The sequence below is a fragment of the Haliotis cracherodii genome, unplaced genomic scaffold (assembly GCF_022045235.1).
Source record: "Haliotis cracherodii isolate W230 unplaced genomic scaffold, xgHalCrac1.p SCAF_14, whole genome shotgun sequence".
In the NCBI taxonomy this organism is placed as follows: domain Eukaryota; kingdom Metazoa; phylum Mollusca; class Gastropoda; order Lepetellida; family Haliotidae; genus Haliotis; species Haliotis cracherodii.
Genome location: NW_027266269.1, coordinates 14,346,659 through 14,367,023, shown reverse-complemented (window position 1 = coordinate 14,367,023; position 20,365 = coordinate 14,346,659). Strand labels below are relative to the sequence as shown.

Genomic DNA, 20,365 nt, shown 5'->3' with positions numbered 1-20,365 from the left:
CAACACAAGCATCCGAATAACGTTTGTCGCCAGCTTCTGCCATCTGCTGTTGAGATACAGTAACGGCTCTCTTCTGAGAAGAGGACTCTTCTCCACTGCTGGTGGAGACAATGTTGGTGCTGTGTTGCCCACTGAAGACGGCCCCGGCAATGACGTGGTGTCAGAATGGGTCCTCGGCGTGGCCTGTGACAGTGGAGGTGTCTGCTCGTCAATCGTCGACGCACAGTGTCCGCACTAATGTGTCGGTGGTGTCCCCATGGTCTGTCGAGCAGCAGTAGGAATGCGATCTTGGAGATGCTGTCGCACAATCTGACGATCATGGCGTCGGGTGGTGACCCTTCGTCTTCCACTACATGGTCGGTCATCTGTAGTGTTGGAGGTCTGGTACCGTTGCTGGAGCCTGTATATGGTCCTTACGTGGACTTGAAATGCATTGTCTACTTGCCGGGCGGTTTGTCCAGCTTGCAATCGTCCAAGGGCTTGGCGTCGCTGATTTCCTGTCAAAACGAATGAATGTTATCCGGTCTGGGTGGATTATTATAGGGCAAGAAATGGGGGAACGCATGTGCATTTCAATTTGCACGGAACTACCATGTGTTACCATGGTCGTTGCCGTGATGCGTTTGGGCGATCGGTTCTGTTGTCATCTGCTTTGTTTTTTTTATCATCAAATGTATTTTTTTCCGGACAAGGTAGCGTTAAATTTTGTAACTTTGACAAAAAGTACCCAGATATTCAAATGACAACTTTTCATGCAATGTTACTTGGAGTGACGTTTCTTTTGCGGTTCCTTATAGTTTAATATATCTTATATAGTTTAGTTAAATGCAGTAAAGCATATTTTTGTGGTGGTGCGGTGTGGGTAGCAGTGTGTGAAGGTGTGGTGGTGGAGGTGGTGCAGGGTTTAAGACAGGTTCTGGAGGTGTGGTGGTGGTGGTACAGTATGGGCGGCAGGTGGTGTTGATGGTGCAGGGTGGACGGCAGGTGGTGTTGGTGGTGCAGGGTGGACGGCAGGTTGTGGAGGTGTGGTGGTGGTGCAGGGTGGACGGCAGGTTGTGGAGGTGTGGTGGTGGTGCAGGGTGGACGGCAGGTTGTGGGGGTGTGGTGGTGGTGCAGGGTGGACGGCAGGTTGTGGAGGTGTGGTGGTGGTGCAGGGTGGACGGCAGGTTGTGGATTTGTGGTGGTGGTGCAGGGTGGACGGCAGGTTGTGGAGGTGTGGTGGTGGTGCAGGGTGGACGGCAGGTTGTTTAGGTGTGGTGGTGGTGTAGTGTGGGTAGCAGGTTATGGAGGTGTGGTGGTGGTGCAGTGTGGATGGCAGGTTGTGGAGGTGTGGTGGTGGTCCAGGGTGGACGGCAGGTTGTGGAGGTGTGGTGGTGTTCCAGGGTGGACGGCAGGTTGTGGAGGTGTGGTGGTGGTGCAGGGTGGACGGCAGGGTGTGGTGGTGGTGCAGGGTTTGACGGCAGGTTGTGGAGGTGTGGTGGTGGTGTAGTGTGGACGGCAGGTTGTGGAGGTGTGGTGGTGGTGTAGTGTGGGTAGCAGGTTGTGGAGGTGTGGTGGTGGTGCAGGGTGGACGGCAGGTTGTGGTGGTGTGGTGGTGGAGCAGGGTGGACGGCAGGTTGTGGAGGTGTGGTGGTGGTGCAGGGTGGACGGCAGGTTGTGGTGTAGTGTGGACGGCAGGTTGTGGAGTTGTGGTGGTGGTGTAGTGTGGAGGGCAGGTTGTGGAGGTGTGGTGGTGGTGTAGTGTGGGTAGCAGGTTGTGGAGGTGTGGTGGTGGTGCAGGGTGGACGGCAGGTTGTGGAGGTGTGGTGGTGGAGCAGGGTGGACGGCAGGTTGTGGAGGTGTGGTGGTGGTGCAGGGTGGACGGCAGGTTGTGGAGTTGTGGTGGTGGTGCAGGGTGGACGGCAGGTTGTGGAGTTGTGGTGGTGGTGCAGGGTGGACGGCAGGGTGGACGGCAGGGTGTGGAGGTGTGGTGGTGGTGCAGGGTGGACGGCAGGTTGTGGAGGTGTGGTGGTGGTGCAGGGTGGACGGCAGGTTGTGGAGGTGTGGTGGTGGTGTAGTGTGGGTAGCAGGTTGTGGAGGTGTGGTGGTGGTGCAGGGTGGACGGCAGGTTGTGGAGGTGTGGTGGTGGTGCAGGGTGGACGGCAGGTGGTGGAGGTGTGGTGGGGGGTGTAGTGTGGACGGCAGGTTGTGGAGGTGTGGTGGTGGTCCAGGGTGGACGGCAGGTTGTGGAGGTGTGGTGGTGGTCCAGGGTGGACGGCAGGTTGTGGAGGTGTGGTGGTGGTGCAGGGTGGACGGCAGGGTGTGGTAGTGGTGCAGGGTTTGACGGCAGGTTGTGGAGGTGTGGTGGTGGTGTAGTGTGGACGGCAGGTTGTGGAGGTGTGGTGGTGGTGCAGGGTGGACTGCAGGGTGTGGAGGTGTGGTGGTGGTGCAGGGTGGACGGCAGGTTGTTGAGGTGTGGTGGTGGTGTAGTGTGGGTAGCAGGTTGTGGAGGTGTGGTGGTGGTGCAGGGTGGACGGCAGGTTGTGGAGGTGTGGTGGTGGTGCAGGGTGGACGGCAGGTTGTTGAGGTGTGGTGGTGGTGTAGTGTGGGTAGCAGGTTGTGGAGGTGTGGTGGTGGTGCAGGGTGGACGGCAGGTTGTGGAGGTGTGGTGGTGGTGCAGGGTGGACGGCAGGTTGTGGAGGTGTGGTGGGGGGTGTAGTGTGGACGGCAGGTTGTGGAGGTGTGGTGGTGGTCCAGGGTGGACGGCAGGTTGTGGAGGTGTGGTGGTGGTCCAGGGTGGACGGCAGGTTGTGGAGGTGTGGTGGTGGTGCAGGGTGGACGGCAGGGTGTGGTAGTGGTGCAGGGTTTGACGGCAGGTTGTGGAGGTGTGGTGGTGGTGTAGTGTGGACGGCAGGTTGTGGAGGTGTGGTGGTGGTGCAGGGTGGACTGCAGGGTGTGGAGGTGTGGTGGTGGTGCAGGGTGGACGGCAGGTTGTGGAGGTGTGGTGGTGGTGTAGGGTGGGTAGCAGGTTATGGAGGTGTGGTGGGGGTGTAGTGTGGACGGCAGGGTGTGGAGATGTGGTGGTGGTGTAGTGTGGGTAGCAGGTTGTGGGGGTGTGGTGGTGGTGCAGGGTGGACGGCAGGGTGTGGAGGTGTGGTGGTGGTGTAGGGTGGGTAGCAGGTTATGGAGGTGTGGTGGGGGTGTAGTGTGGACGGCAGGGTGTGGAGGTGTGGTGGTGGTCCAGGGTGGACGGCAGGTTGTGGAGGTGTGGTGGTGGTGTAGTGTGGACGGCAGGTTGTGGAGGTGTGGTGGTGGTGCAGGGTGGACTGCAGGGTGTGGAGGTGTGGTGGTGGTGCAGGGTGGACGGCAGGTTGTGGAGGTGTGGTGGTGGTGCAGGGTGGACGGCAGGTTGTGGAGGTGTGGTGGTGGTGCAGGGTGGACGGCAGGTTGTGGGGGTGTGGTGGTGGTGTAGTGTGGACGGCAGGTTGTTGAGGTGTGGTGGTGGTGCAGGGTGGACTGCAGGTTGTTGAGGTGTGGTGGTGGTGCAGGGTGGACCGCAGGTTGTTGAGGTGTGGTGGTGGTGCAGGGTGGACGGCAGGTTGTGGTGTAGTGTGGACGGCAGGTTGTGGAGGTGTGGTGGTGGTGCAGGGTGGACGGCAGGTTGTGGAGGTGTGGTGGTGGTGCAGGGTGGACGGCAGGTTGTGGAGGTGTGGTGGTGGTGCAGGGTGGACCGCAGGTTGTTGAGGTGTGGTGGTGGTGCAGGGTGGACTGCAGGGTGTGGGGGTCGTGCAGGGTTTGACGGCAGGTTGTGGAGGTGTGGTGGTGGTAAAGGGTGGACGGCAGGTTGTGGAGGTGTGGTGGTGGTGCAGGGTGGACGGCAGGGTGTGGTGGTGGTGCAGGGTTTGACGGCAGGTTGTGGAGGTGTGGTGGTGGTGCAGGGTGGACGGCAGGGTGTGGAGGTGTGGTGGTGGTGCAGGGTGGACGGCAGGTTGTGGAGGTGTGGTGGTGGTGCAGGGTTGACGGCAGGTTGTGGAGGTGTGGTGGTGGTGTAGTGTGGACGGCAGGTTGTTGAGGTGTGGTGGTGGTGCAGGGTGGACTGCAGGGTGTGGGGGTCGTGCAGGGTTTGACGGCAGGTTGTGGAGGTGTGGTGGTGGTGCAGGGTGGACGGCAGGTTGTGGAGGTGTGGTGGTGGTGCAGGGTGGACGGCAGGTTGTGGAGGTGTGGTGGTGGTGCAGGGTGGACGGCAGGTTGTGGAGGTGTGGTGGTGGTGCAGGGTGGACTGCAGGGTGTGGTGGTGGTGCAGGGTTTGACGGCAGGTTGTGGAGGTGTGGTGGTGGTGCAGGGTGGACGGCAGGTTGTGGAGGTGTGGTGGTGGTGCAGGGTGGACGGCAGGGTGTGGTGGCGGTGCAGGGTTTGACGGCAGGTTGTGGAGGTGTGGTGGTGGTGCAGGGTGGACGGCAGGTTGTGGAGGTGTGGTGGTGGTGCAGGGTGGACGGCAGGGTGTGGGGGTGTGGTGGTGGTGCAGGGTGGACGGCAGGTTGTGGAGGTGTGGTGGAGGGTTTGACGGCAGGTTGTGGAGGTGTGGTGGTGGTGCAGGGTGGACGGCAGGTTGTGGAGGTGTGGTGGTGGTGTAGTGTGGACGGCAGGTTGTGGAGGTGTGGTGGTGGTGCAGGGTGGACGGCAGGTTGTGGAGGTGTGGTGGTGGTGTAGTGTGGACGGCAGGTTGTGGAGTTGTGGTGGTGGTGTAGTGTGGACGGCAGGTTGTGGAGTTGTGGTGGGGGTGTAGTGTGGGTAGCAGGTTGTGGAGGTGTGGTGTGGGTTTGTCTCCAGCGTATTTGCAGGGCTGGGTGGAAGATGAAGAAGTCAGCTTAATAGTCGATAACGGGTTAATTAGTCTGGTAGTGGTCACATGTGTTCTCTCGTGTCTCCCCTTCACCTCTGCCGTTTCAGACAACTGGTCCTGCAATCTTATGAATATTACCAATGGGCAAGTGCAACGAGCAATCTAGTTTTACAGTTTCAGACCACTGATATATGGAGTTAAATTTCTTCGACAGAAAAAAAGACCTCAGGCTGGTAAGATAGTAATGACTATTTATAGGACCAATGAACTGTGTACTTTATCAAAATGATGGAAATATGTCTATCATTTAATGTCCTTTAGAACATATTAGAAGTAATATGAAACAAATATATCCGATAATATAACGATCGAGTTGACAAAAAACCTCACGAACATGTAGATTCTGTAATTCGTTGGAGACTTCGATGTGTGATTTCGATGTCTAGATGGTTTTTGTTTTCTGTGTAAAGTTCACGTGTGGTTTTGTTGTCTATTTAGTGTGTACCGCTTGTGTATATTTAGTGTATGAATTAGTAACAGTCTAGTATATGTGTCACCGGTATCTATCTGGTGTGCCTTCAGTATGTGCATAATTAATTTGTGACATGGTAACTATCTAGTATAAGTGTCGTCGGTATCTATCTTTTGTGCCTTCAGTGTGTACATAATCAATTTGTGACTTTGTAACTGTCTAGTATATGTATCGCCGGTATCTGTATCCTGTGCCTTTAGTGTATGCATAATTAATTTGTGACTTGGTAACTGTCTAGAATCTGTCTCGTCGGTATATATCTGGTGTGCCTTCAGTGTGTGCATAATTAATTTTTGACTTGGTAACTGTCCAGTATATGTGTCACCGGTATCTATCTGGGTTGCCTTCAGTGTGTGCATAATTAATTTGTGACTTGGTAACAGTCTAGTATATGTGTCACCGGTATCTATCTGGTGTGCCTTCAGTGTGTTCATAATTATTTTTTGACTTGGTAACTGTCCAGTATATGTGTCGCCGGTATCTATCTGGTTTGCCTTCAGAGTGTGCATAATTAATTTGTAACTTGGTAACTGTCTAGTATATGTATCGCCGGTATCTATCTGGGTTGCCCTCAGTGTGTGCATAATTATTTTGTAACCTGGTAACTGTCTAGAATATGTGTCGTCGGTATGTAGCTGGTGTGCCTTCAGTGTGTGCATAATTAATTACATTTTATGACTTGGTAACTGTCTATTATATGTGTCGCCGGTATTTATCTGGTGTGCCTTCAGTGTGTGCATAATTAATTTGGGATTTGATAACTGTCTAGTATATGTGTCACCGATATCTATCTGGGTTGCCTTCAGTGTGTGCATAATTATTTTGTAACCTGGTAACTGTCTAGTATATGTATCGCCGGTATCTATCTGGTGTGCCTTCAGTGTCTGCATAATTAATTTGTGATTTGGTAACTGTCTAGTATATGTATCGTCGGTATCTATCTTTGTTGCCTTCAGTGTGTGTATAATTATTTTGTGACTTGGTAACTGTCTTGTATATGTGTTGATGGTATCTATCTAGTGTGCCTTCAGTGTGTGCATGTTAGATACATGTACGTGTCTAGTGTCTCTCTGTGTGTGCCTTCAGTATGTGAGATACATGTACGTGTCAAGTGTGTCTCTCTGTGTGTGTACCTTCAATGTGTGAGTTTCATGTACGTGTCTAGTGTGTCTCTCTGTGTGCCTTCAATGTGTGAGATACATGTACGTGTCTAGTGTGTCTCTCTGTGTGCACCTGCAATGTGTGAGATACATGTACGTGTCTAATGTGTCTCTCTGTGTGCACCTGCAATGTGTGAGATACATGTACGTGTCTAATGTGTCTCTGTGTGTGCCTTCAATGTGTGAGATACATGTACGTTTCTAGTGTGTCTCTCTGTGTGCACCTGCAATGTGTGAGATACATGTACGTGTCTAATGTGTCTCTGTGTGTACCTTCAATCTGTGAGATACATGTACGTGTCTAATGTGTCTCTGTGTGCTCTTGCAATGCTTGAGATACATGTACGTGTCTAATGTGTCTCTCTGTGTGTGTAACTTCAAGGTGTGAGATACATGTACGTGTCTAGTGTGTCTCTCTGTGTGTGCCTTCAATGTGTGAGATACATGTACGTGTCTAGTGTGTCTCTCTGTGTGCACCTGCAATGTGTGAGATACATGTACGTGTCTAGTGTGTCTCTGTGTGTACCTTCAGTGTGTGAGATACATGTACGTGTCTAGTGTCTCTCTCTGTGTACCTTCAATGTGTGAGATACATGTACGTGTCTAGTGTGTCTCTGTGTGTGCCTTCAAGGTGTGAGATACATGTACGTGTCTAGTGTGTCTCTGTGTGTGTCTTCAATGTGTGAGATACATGTACGTGTCTAGTGTGTCTCTGTGTGTGCCTTCAATGTGTGAGATACATGTACGTGTTTAGTGTGTCTCTGTGTGTGTCTTCAATGTGTGAGATACATGTACGTGTCTAGTGTGTCTCTCTGTGTGCACCTGCAATGTGTGAGATACATGTACGTGTCTAGTGTGTCTCTGTGTGTGCCTTCAATGTGTGAGATACATGTACGTGTCTAGTGTGTCTCTCTGTGTGCACCTGCAATGTGTGAGATACATGTACGTGTCTAGTGTGTCTCTGTGTGTACCTTCAGTGTGTGAGATACATGTACGTGTCTAGTGTCTCTCTCTGTGTACCTTCAATGTGTGAGATACATGTACGTGTCTAGTGTGTCTCTGTGTGTGCCTTCAAGGTGTGAGATACATGTACGTGTCTAGTGTGTCTCTGTGTGTGTACCTTCAATGTGTGAGATACATGTACGTGTCTAGTGTGTCTCTGTGTGTGCCTTCAATGTGTGAGATACATGTACGTGTCTAGTGTGTCTCTGTGTGTGTCTTCAATGTGTGAGATACATGTACGTGTCTAGTGTGTCTCTGTGTGTGTCTTCAATGTGTGAGATACATGTACGTGTCTAGTGTGTCTCTGTGTGTGCCTTCAAGGTGTGAGATACATGTAAGTGTCTAGTGTGTCTCTCTGTGTGCACCTGCAATGTGTGAGATACATGTACGTGTATAGTGTGTCTCTGTGTGTGCCTTCAATGTGTGAGATACGTGTAAGTGTCTAGTGTGTCTCTCTGTGTGCACCTGCAATGTGTGAGATACATGTACGTGTCTAATGTGTCTCTGTGTGCTCTTGCAATGCTTGAGATACATGTACGTGTCTAATGTGTCTCTGTGTGTGCCTTCAATGTGTGAGATACATGTACGTTTCTAGTGTGTCTCTCTGTGTGCACCTGCAATGTGTGAGATACATGTACGTGTCTAGTGTGTCTCTCTGTGTACCTTCAATCTGTGAGATACATGTACGTGTCTAGTGTGTCTCTCTGTGTGCACCTGCAATGTGTGAGATACATGTACGTGTCTAATGTGTCTCTGTGTGTGCCTTCAATGTGTGAGATACATGTACGTTTCTAGTGTGTCTCTCTGTGTGCACCTGCAATGTGTGAGATACATGTACGTGTCTAGTGTGTCTCTCTGTGTACCTTCAATCTGTGAGATACATGTACGTGTCTAGTGTGTCTCTGTGTGTACCTTCAAGGTGTGAGATACATGTAAGTGTCTAGTGTGTCTCTCTGTGTGCACCTGCAATGTGTGAGATACATGTACGTGTCTAGTGTGTATCTCTGTGTTCGCCTGTAATTATGTGAGATACATGTACGTTTCTAGTGTGTCCCTCTGTGTGTACCTTCAATGTGTGAGATACATGTACGTGTCTAGAGTGTATCTCTGTGTTCGCCTGTAATTATGTGAGATACATGTACGTTTCTAGTGTGTCCCTCTGTGTGTGCCTTCAGTGTGTGAGATACATGTACGTGTCTAATGTGTCTCTGTGTGTGCTTTCAATATGTGAGCTACATGTACGTGTCTAGAGTGTCTCTCTGTGTGCGCCTGCAATGTATGAGATACATGTACGTGTCTAATGTGTCCTTCTGTGTGTAACTTCAAGGTGTGAGATACATGTACGTGTCTAGTGTGTCTCTCTGTGTGTGCCTTCAATGTGTGAGATACATGTACGTGTCTAATGTCTCTCTGTGTGTACCTTCAATGTGTGAGATACATGTACGTGTCTAGTGTGTCTCTCTGTTTGCACTTGCAATGTATGAGATATATATACGTGTCTAGTGTGTCTCTCTGTGTGCGCTTGCAATGTGTGAGATACATGTACGTGTCTAGTGTGTCTCTGTGTGTTCCTTCAATGTGTGAGATACATGTACGTTTCTAATGTTTCCCTCTGTGTGTAACTTCAATGTGTGAGATACATGTACGTGTCTAGTGTGTCTCTGTGTGTACCTTCAATGTGTGAGACACATGTACGTGCCTAGTGTGTCTCTGTGTGTGCCTTCAATGTGTGAGATACATGTACGTGTCTAGTGTGTCTCTCTGTGTAACTTCAATGTGTGAGATACATGTACGTGTCTAGTGTGTCTCTGTGTGTGTCTTCAATGTGTGAGACACATGTACGTGTCTAGTGTGTCTCTGTGTGTACCTTCAATGTGTGAGACACATGTACGTGTCTAATGTGTCTCTCTGTGTACCTTCAATGTGTGAGATACATGTACGTGTCTAGTGTGTCTCTGTGTGTGCCTTCAATTTGTGAGATACATGTACGTGCCTAGTGTGTCTCTGTGTGTGCCTTCAATGTGTGAGATACATGTACGTGTCTAGTGTGTCTCTCTGTGTGCGCTTGCAATGTATGAGATACATATACGTGTCTAGTGTGTCTCTCTGTGTGCGCTTGCAATGTGTGAGATACATGTACGTGTCTAGTGTGTCTCTGTGTGTGCCTTCAGTGTGTGAGATACATGTACGTGTCTAATGTGTCTCTGTGTGTGCCTTCAATGTGTGAGACACATGTACGTGTCTAGAGTGTCTCTCTGTGTGCACCTGCAATGTGTGAGATACATGTACGTGTCTAGTGTGTCTCTGTGTGTACCTGCAATGTGTGAGGTACATATACGTGTCTAATGTGTCTCTGTGTGTACCTTCAATGTGTGAGACACATGTACGTGTCTAGTGTGTCTCTCTGTGTATATTCAATGTGTGAGATACATGTACGTGTCTAATATGTCTCTGTCTGTACCTTCAATGTTTGAGATACATGTACGTGTCTAGTGTGTCTCTGTGTGTGTGCGCCTGCAATGTTTGAGATACATGTACGTGTCTAATGTGTCTCTGTGTGTACCTTCAATGTGTGAGATACATATACGTGTCTAATGTGTCTCTGTGTGTACCTTCAGTGTGTGAGATTCATGTACGTGTCTAGTGTGTCTCTGTGTGTGTGCGCCTGCAATGTGTGAGATACGTGTTTGTGTCTAGTCTGTCTCTGTGTATACCTTCAAGGTGTTTGATACATATACGTGTCTAGTGTGTCTCTGTGTGTGTGCATTCAGTGTGTGAAATACATGTACGTGTTTAGTGTGTCTCTCTGTGTGTGCATTCAATGTGTGAGATACATGTACGTGTCTGGCGTGTCTCTCTGTGTGTGCCTTCAAGGTGTGAGATACATGTACGCGTCTAGTGTTTTGCTATGTGCCTTCAATATGTGAGATACATGTATTTGTCTATATAGTGTGTGTCTTCTGTATATAGTTTAGTTGTCTTGCGTTAGTGGATTTGTTGTGACTAGTAGAGTGTGTCTTCTGTGCCGCCTTTAATGAAGCAATCCTTTATAAGTAACATGTTAATAACAAGACAACATTCGCACAGCTATGTTTGATTAGTGGACAGGGAGAGACCAAACACAGAGATTCAGTTTACAGTTTACAGATATTGAATTTTACCTTTTTTAGTAGTGGTGAATCGGAAATAATCATAATATATATCTGATGGGTAGAATTGTACGATTTGCTAGATTTCCGGAATTACACACGCCTGTTTCAGCGCTACGCTCTCTCGCTGCTTAGCAACGTGAAAAAAAGCTGATTTCAGTCCCGGCTTAAACTTTACTCGTCTGCAGTACGTTAGCAGAATTCGCAAAAAAGCAATTGGAGATTTTTTCCGTCTCTTAAGACTGGATCGATATAGGTTTATTGTCTTTATATTCTTTTACTGATAAAAAGGTAAACCAGTTATTGATCGTGACAAATGTGTCCCAGTTTTTGTGCCCCTGTGATACATCACGTGGTGCCTCTGCATTGCGTCCGTCCAGGGGCAAGTGACCTAAATGATGACAAGGATGTTTCTGACAAGATCGTAGCAAAACTTTCTCAGCATTCCATTTGATATACTCAGCACAAAATAAGATAACAAAAGAAGGGAGATAACTCTATCGTTACAATTTGGCAGACTGTATTTGCTCCGAGGACATATGACACTGAATGTAAATAGCGCTTTCAAAACATCTTGGTCATGTACTAAAATAACATACCATGGCTGCATGCCTGAGGTGTCTAAAATCAATGCTGTCAATGTCAAGTGGGAAGCGCTACATCAGGTGTATCAAGATTGGTGTCGGCGTCAAGCGTCATTGGCTAGTTCAGGTGTATCAATACTGGTGACAGCGTCAAGTGTCACTGGCTAGTTCAGGTGTATCAATACTGGTGTCAGCGTCAAGCGTCATTGGCTAGTTCAGGTGTATCAATACTGGTGACAGCGTCAAGTGTCACTGGCTAGTTCAGGTGTATCAATACCGGTGTCAGCGTCAAGCGTCATTGGCTAGTTCAGGTGCATTTATACTGGTGGCAGCGTCCCGCGTCATTTGATAGTGCGAGTTTATCAAGACAGGTGTCAGTTTCAAGTTGACTGTGTTCAGATAAATCATCCATTTCTTCTTCCCCAATGTCGTGATTCTTTGACGCGTAAACATGCATGTTCAGACTTTTAATCTCATATCAATCTCCGGATAAATTATTGGAATTTTCTAATTTAATCCTATAATTTGCAAAAGTAAATATCAATACATACTATGGGCGCTTCAAAGACTGGTTCGTCCTAAACCCCAGTTCTACAGTTTCGGTAATCAAAACACCATTACAGTTCAGCCCACAAACTTCTTTTAAGTTCTTCCGAATCAAATGGGCTATATATCAAATTCGCAGATTATATGAGTCACTTGTTTCACATCAAAGAGTCACTTGCCTTGAATCAAACGAGCTACATTTCTTAAATCAAAAGTGTCACATGCTTCAAGTGAACAGAGTAACGCGCCCAGCGAGTCTCGTAACTGAAGCACTGCAATCCCGACATTTACACAGCTGATTGCCCCCTACGTAAATACAATCCGCACTTCATAACAATATCTCCTGTAATTGCAGAACTAAGTATAACATGATGCTAGTATTTAATACATTACATGTGTACACATCATCAAGCCCACGACAAGCTCACCCACCTCACACACCCAGATACGTTACAGCAAGCTCACCCACCTCACACACCCAGACACGTTACAGCAAGCTCACCCACCTCACACACCCAGATACGTTACAGCAAGCTCACCCACCTCACACACCCAGACACGTTACAGCAAGCTCACCCACCTCACACACCCAGACACGTTACAGCAAGCTCACCCACCTCACACACCCAGACACGTTACAGCAAGCTCACCCACCTCACACACACAGATATGTTACAGCAAGCTCACCCACCTCACACACACAGATATGTTACAGCAAGCTCACCCACCTCACACACCCAGACACGTTACAGCAAGCTCACCCACCTCACACACCCAGACACGTTACAGCAAGCTCACCCACCTCACACACACAGACACGTTACAGCAAGCTCACCCACCTCACACACCCAGACACGTTACAGCAAGCTCACCCACCTCACACACCCAGACACGTTACAGCAAGCTCACCCACCTCACACACACAGATATGTTACAGCAAGCTCACCCACCTCACACACACAGATATGTTACAGCAAGCTCACCCACCTCACACACCCAGATACGTTACAAAAAGCTCATCCACCTCACACACCCAGACACGTTACAGCAAGCTCACCCACCTCACACACCCAGATACGTTGCAGCAAGCTCACCCACCTCACACACCCAGATACGTTACAGCAAGCTCACCCACCTCACACACCCAGATACGTTACAGCAAGCTCACCCACCTCACGCACACAGATATGTTACAGCAAGCTCACCCACCTCACACACCCAGATACGTTACAGCAAGCTCACCCACCTCACACACACAGCTATGTTACAGCAAGCTCACCCACCTCACACACCCAGATACGTTACAGCAAGCTCACCCACCTCACACACCCAGATACGTTACAGCAAGCTCACCCACCTCACACACACAGATACGTTGCAGCAAGCTCACCCACCTCACACACCCAGATACGTTACAGCAAGCTCACCCACCTCACACACCCAGATACGTTACAGCAAGCTCACCCACCTCACACACACATAGATACGTTACAGCAAGCTCACCCACCTCACACACACAGATACGTTACAGCAAGCTCACCCACCTCACACACCCAGATACGTTGCAGCAAGCTCACCCACCTCACACACCCAGATACGTTACAGCAAGCTCACCCACCTCACACACACAGATACGTTACAGCAAGCTCACCCACCTCACACACCCAGATACGTTACAGCAAGCTCACCCACCTCACTCACCCGCATACATTCCGCCTGGAATTCAACATGAAGAGGAAATATTTCGCGTGTTAGAAATCGGTCAAAATACTGTTCCTGGTGTTGTGCTTTCTTCCGTCTAACAACAGAGCAAAGACAGATAAATTCAGATACATCCAGATATATTCTAGGAAGTGTGTTTCCGTGCATGGTTCTATTATTTCATGTATTGACAGGGACCACCTACTGCCGGGATTGCCGCCATCAACTACCCTTCAGTATTGGGGATGCAGTCACACACGCGTTCAACCCTTCGATTTTCGTGATGCTACTTTGCTGTGTCCAGATATCCGACCAGGTAGGTGCCGGTAGGGCCACCATAACATAGAGTGAGTGACATGTTGCCTGCGTACCCTTGATACGGTTGTGAAAATAGATACGAAGTGGATGTAAAATATGAACAACAGGTTATGTAACATGGCGTCAGTGTTTCACCAGCACTGTCCTTATAACGATGCGATATGGTTGAATGTGGCGTTCAACTTGGAGTACTCGGTAATTCGCAGTGAACTGAATATTGCTTCCTTGCCTGATGTTGAATAAATGTAGTTGTCGATCTGGAGGGCATCACTGCTTCCTCGGCTGCTGCTGTGGGCGTCTCTAACAGTGTATGGTTATACAAAGTATCTATGAATCAATTGTTCGTGTGGATTCATGGAATCATGCGCAAACAAAATGTATAGTATATTCAGATATATGTCCAGCCCAAACATTGCGATATAATGATACAGGCAGCATTGTTCTATGACAAGTCAAGTCAAGCTAGGTTTATTTCGCAGGCCACTGGCCCAAATCTGCGGATACACAAGAGTGCAGAACTCCACCCATGCCGTCAACCATGTGCCCGTGTTCGCTTCATTTCTGTGAAATTAGAATACGTCCAGGAGTTATCACACCGCTCACTGTCATAAGTTTATTTTAAGAAACTAAAATGGATCTGTGATATACAAATAACCATTTTCCCTGCCAGTATGATGTTTATTTCAGTATAATATGTACAACGTGTCAACACATCGCATCGATGATACCGCCGTCATATTCTGTCCGCATTTAATTCAAATACCCAAAAAAATATTGTCTAATGAATAGCAGATTTCATCAACTACTCTTCAGTTACATGCATATTTATGAAAAATATCAATGATGAAAAGCGTCGGCTGCGAATATAAGAAGGGCCCACCATCATCCATCAATCACATGACCTCTGACGTCACCTTAAGCCTCGTTCTGACGCACAACTCACTTCCTAAAGATGACTTGGTCAACATATCTGAATACCAGTCCTCGTTGTGTCAGGCGAGCGGTGCTCAGATTGAGGTAATTGGCATATTGCTAGAGATTCTGATCAATATGGTGCTACCAATCTATATTTACCCATGCTTCCCATTATAACCGCCATAATACAGCTTTTGTAGAAATAATCACTTCATAACTGCAAACACATTTCCCAAACTACACAAACTATCAGCTAACTGCGTGGCAACTGTTGTCCTAGTCCGCTACGCGAACCAGTGCAGCATGCCTCTAGGAGAATGTCAGCAATGCTAACTAGAAAACAACAACGTCCGGGTTTTTTAAACGCAGTCATTCATGCCACAACGCACGCGCACGCACATGAGCACGCGCACACAAGCACCTTTGTAGACCAAATGGTCGTTCGCTATGTAGGCCGTGGGCTAGGTATGACCCACGAGCACACACCCCCCCCCCCCACCCCCCACCCCACACCCCCACCCCCCCCCCACCCTCCACACACACACACACACACACACATCCAAACCCCACTAATATTTGTTAAAGCCCATAAACATACTAAACATTATTTTGAATGTTAACAAGAAAAAAGCTGGGACGAACTTGTTGTTACAGCCTTTCAAAGTATGGTACCCTATAACGCGTTTCGCCCGGTTTTGCCGTATATCACTTTGGGGAATGATTACGTTTTGGGTTGTCATCTCACTAGTGATCCATAGATCTTCAAGTGGGATATACCACTGGAAGCCATATATAAGTACCTCTCCAATGAGGTATCAATAATTGGTATTGGGTGAATATGGACCAACCCGTGGCAAATCGAACGTCATATATCCCGACAAAACCAAATTCTTCTCGCAGAAACCTTTAATCCGGTATATGCTCTAGGTACGTGTGCCTGATTCCAGTACATCTCTTGAAGTACTTCTAAATATGTGATGTTACCAGGTGAAAATCTTGTGCACATTTTGGAACAAATTTACTCTTATAATATCAAAGTAGGATACCTAATATTGTATTCTCGGCTTAGCTACATCGGAACAACGCTTGGATCTATGATCAGGATTTGGCTTGTCATCTTCTGTCGAGTATAGTGCGTCACTGACACATGCTTCTGTAGATTATCGTGCGTTACTGATACATGTTTCTGTAGACTACAGTGCGTCACTGACACATGCTTCTGTAGATTATAGTGCGTCACTGACACATGTTTCTGTAGATCATAGTGCGTCACTGACACATGCTTCTGTCGGGTATAGTGCGTCACTGACACATGTTCCAGTAGATTATAGTGCGTCACTGATAAAAGTTTCTGTAGATTATAGTGCGTCATTGACACATGCTTATTTAGATTATAGTGCGTCATTGACACGTTTCTGTAGACTACAGTGCGTCACTGACACATGCTTCTGTAGAGTATAGTGCGTCACTGACACATGCTTCTATCGACTATAGTGCGTCACTGACACATGTTTCTGTAGATTATCGTGCGTCACTGACACCTGCTTATTTAGATTATAGTGCGTCATTGACACATGCTTCTTTTGAGTATAGTGCGTCATTGACACATGCTTCTGTAGAGTATAGTGCGTCACTGACACATGCTTCTATCGACTATAGTGCGTCATTGATACATTCTCCTTTCGATTATAGTGCGTCATTGACACATGTTTCTGAAGATTATAGTGTGTCACTGATAAAGGTTTCTGTCGAGTAAAGTGCGTCACTGACACACGTTTAAGTAGATTAAAGTGCGTCACTGACACATGTTTCTGTAAACTATAGTGCGTCACTGACACATATTTATGTAGATTATATTGCGTCACTGACACATACTTATGTCGTGTATAGTGTGTCACTGACGCATGCTTCTGTCGACTATAGTGCGTCACTGATACGGTGCATAAATTAATTACAACGAACACCCAGTTATAGTATAAAGTAGATCTGTATAAGATTTCTTCTTTACATTCCCTTTGTATTGCTCTTTTAATAGTTTACAGTAACACAGACAATGGCAGTTAAACTGATAGAAATGCTGACATTTACCGTCGCCATCACGAGAGTTATCTGCCCTTATGGATGGCACTAGTGTATGAATTACGTGTAGTGGAAACTTAACACGCAAGTGCTGATTGGACTTTGGCACTCGACTGTTAGATGCTGGTATACTTATACGTAGGTGTTACTTACTGGTATTGCTTGTCCGGACTGATCTGGTGTTAGTCAGGGGTTGGTGGCCAGTAAATCACCCAGTCATCTGTTTCCCAAACTCCGTTAACGTTTAAACAGCATGGTTGTTTCGACTGAAATGGCAGCCATGTTTCGACCCTGCACCGATTGTGGAAGCTACATTGTGGTTGATATGAACAACGCGACACAACCTAACACAAGCTTCTAATGTCCAAAACATTGTCATTTGTATTGTCCTAATAACATGCTTAGAAGTAGGTACAAGTGAGAACTGGTTCATTAAGTTCATAGCAGTTCATTCATATCATGAATAGAGTGACATCCATTTACATAAGGGAAATGTCGTAAGTTTGCATTTGGTAACAGTTTACAGGAGTAAGCAAGGAAGTACAACTACCTAGACAAATGGGATTGGTTGAAACCCGATCGATAGGACAACGTAAAGGACTGACTAACATGATGTTCATCTAGATAACACGGCTCGTGTGGAGCTATGTTTGATACAAAACGAACAACACATCCCCAAGCCGAGTGTCATTTTAATGGTGATCATCCCCGAGCTGTGTCATTTAATGGTGATCATCCACAAACTGTGTGATTTAATGGGGACCATCCACAAACACCATGCCATTTATTTATGTCCATCATCAAATTCCCATGAGTGAGTGCATATGGTTTTATGCCGGTTTTGCCAACACTCCAGCAATATCACGGCGGGGGACACCAGAAATAGGCTCCACACATTGTACCCATTTTGGCAATCGAACCCGGGTCTTCAGTGTGACGAGCAAACGCTGTAGCCACTTGGCTATCTCACCGCCCCAGTGGTACTTGGGAATGTGTGTGTTTGTTGACAACCCACTCATTTGGTTCCCCTCTGATACTAACATCTTCCCGAGGCAGGGGACTCACCTATCTATAAAAGTCGAGTTTCCATCTTTCCCAAACTAGGCTGGAATTTCGGAATTATGATTTGGCTGGACTAACGAGTCCATACATAATCCAATCAAAATCTTGAAAGTACGAAAGCCTAATAGTGCAACTTTGGAAGGATCAAATTTTTTACTCGAATTTTCTCGTTATTTCTATTATTTTCTCGAAATTTCGAGTTTTCCTCGTTACTTCGAATATTTTCTCATTAATTCAAGTTCATCTAAAAGAATCGAGGTTTCGATTATTTACTCGTTACTTCAATTATTTGGTCGTTACTTCAATTAACTTCTCGTTGCTTCGATATTTTTTCTCGTTGCTTTGATTATTTTCTCAGTATTTCAAGTTTATTTAATCGACATTTCGATTAATGTTGTCGTTATTTCAATTATTTTCTTGAAATTTCGAGTAACGAGAAAAAACTCGTAATTTCCAGAAAATAATTGTAATGACGAGAATTGTTTTTCGAAATTTCGAGGACTTTAAATAAATTTGAAATAACGAGAAAATAATCGAAACTGATAGACAATAATCAAAATAATGAGATAAACTGGAAATTTCGAGGTTTTTATATGAACTTGAAAGAACGAGAAAATAATCAATGCGACGAGAATTAACCCGTAATTTCATGAAAATAATTGAAATACCGAGAGAAAAATCGAAATTTCGAGTTTTTGTAATTAACTTGAAATAACGAGAAAATGAAATATGCATAACCAAAGCAAGCGGATAACATGCATTGTACGTCTTAATCTCCGCCTACTGTTTTCGAAGATGCATATGCATTTTATCAAAACAAAGTCCAGGAACATCTCGAACAATTATCGACAGGTTGTGAGACAAAACATTGTAAAGGCCCTTTTTCTGTTAATTTTTAAACGCCATTTAAAACATATTATTTGTTGTTAAAACTATGTACACTAGTAACCTGTAACGGATTAATGAAACTGCTTCTCAATTACCAATGTAAACACCACGTTTTAAGCACAGGTGGCAACAAAAGTATGTACTTATTCGTGTGTTTCAACGTAGAATACAATAACATTGGGGGCATCGCAACCTCAGGTGACAATAGTTCTCTACATATTTGTTAAATTTCCATAAATTGAAATGTATTTTTGGGGCGTATTGAAAAGTTACAGTGTTGGTAGACATGCAGAGACGTGACTGGCCGCTCATTGAAGTGTCTGCTTCATGGAACTAGGCTGTTTCGAAACACGAATTTAATGCAAAAACGTATATATACTCGCAATGTGAGCCATAACAGTGGCAAACCTTTCCTTCCACTTAATATCAAATATCAATATCTTAAGCCCATGACAGGTACTTGTAACCTAATGGAAACAATCAGCTAACTTGACCAGATTTGTCTACACTAACACAAACCTGATCATGATATATTTTATTTTCGTGAAGATCCGGGGAAGAATTGGTCTTCAGCAGCCCTCGCCAACCAGGCGACTGACGGGGTCGGGTGGTCAGGTTCGCTTAATTAATTGATGCATGCCATCGTGTCCCAACATGATGGCAGTCACCGCATTGTCTTGTCCAGCCTCCATTATTCACAGACCCAGGTCATAAAACTAGAATATTGCTGAGTAAGGCGTCAAACAACAAACAAACACAAAGAATGGCACACTACCAAACTAATCTATTAGATCTGTTGAAATGCTACACGCAAGGCCGAACGTGCATTATAAGAAATATGCACCGTGTGTGCAATGTGTAAAAAAAAGCAGTATTGTCATATGTAAGATAGGAACTAGCACCTCACAGGTGCTATGATCTGTTAATTCAATAGTCAAACACCCACGGCATCATACATCGATACATGTACACGAAACGTTATATTGTGTGACAACTTTGAACAAATCATATTCTATTCCTGGTGTTATCTTCTATGAAACACGAGCGCTCGCCCATACACCGCCCACACGCACACAAACGCATACACATGCATGACACACACACCAATCACAAGAGAACCTGTATTACAACGATGAAGACCAAGGTACCAGTAGGCTTATGTGCGGTCAGCTTTAGTGATTGAAGCCATTTGTATAGAGTATTCTAAACAACGTCATGGATATTCAGAGTGTCCGGGAGAGGACTGAATGTGACTTCTTCATTAGAGATGGCGTCAGATGACTAGCATTGCTATAGAACTAACCTGTTCAGCTTCATTTTAAGTTAAAAAATCTGGGAGTCGCGTTCTTCTGCCTTTCTCAATATCTCCACTAAGGGTTGAGAAGCACATTTCATAGCACTTCGCAGAAACTACACCCTTCATAAGACTGAGTGAGTTTGGTTTAACGCCTTTTGGAACTTTACAGTTGTTTTGTAATATCACTGCGAGTCAGCTTTCTAGTGGATGAAAGTCCGATGATGACGTTTACCTGTTTCGTGAAACCCTTTTAATGTGCAATTCTATCCTGGAATCTTTCAGTCTATTTAGTCACATATGTGTGAAGGGC

The 20,365-nt window shown here is 46.5% G+C and overlaps 1 protein-coding gene across 1 annotated transcript; it reads right to left on the bottom strand.

Annotated features, from left to right (window-relative positions):
- Positions 1-234: 234 nt before the first annotated feature.
- LOC139460240 (uncharacterized) lies at positions 235-13,506 on the bottom strand. The gene is made up of 4 exons (XM_071241748.1): positions 13,497-13,506; positions 4,222-4,822; positions 2,103-4,075; positions 235-497 (listed from the first exon to the last, which is right to left on the bottom strand). Exons 1-4 carry the CDS (start codon positions 13,504-13,506, stop codon positions 235-237), a joined length of 2,847 nt encoding a protein of 948 aa, XP_071097849.1.
- Between the last annotated feature and the right edge of the window lie 6,859 nt (positions 13,507-20,365).

Bases quoted from the DNA above. Each gene is read 5' to 3' on its own strand.
- LOC139460240 (XM_071241748.1), bottom strand. The intron at 4,076-4,221 runs GTCCACCCTGCA...CACACCCTGCAG, and splicing joins CCACACCTCCACAACCTGCC to TCCACCCTGCACCACCACCA. The intron at 498-2,102 runs GTCCACCCTGCA...TCGTTTTGACAG, and splicing joins CCACACCTCCACAACCTGCC to GAAATCAGCGACGCCAAGCC.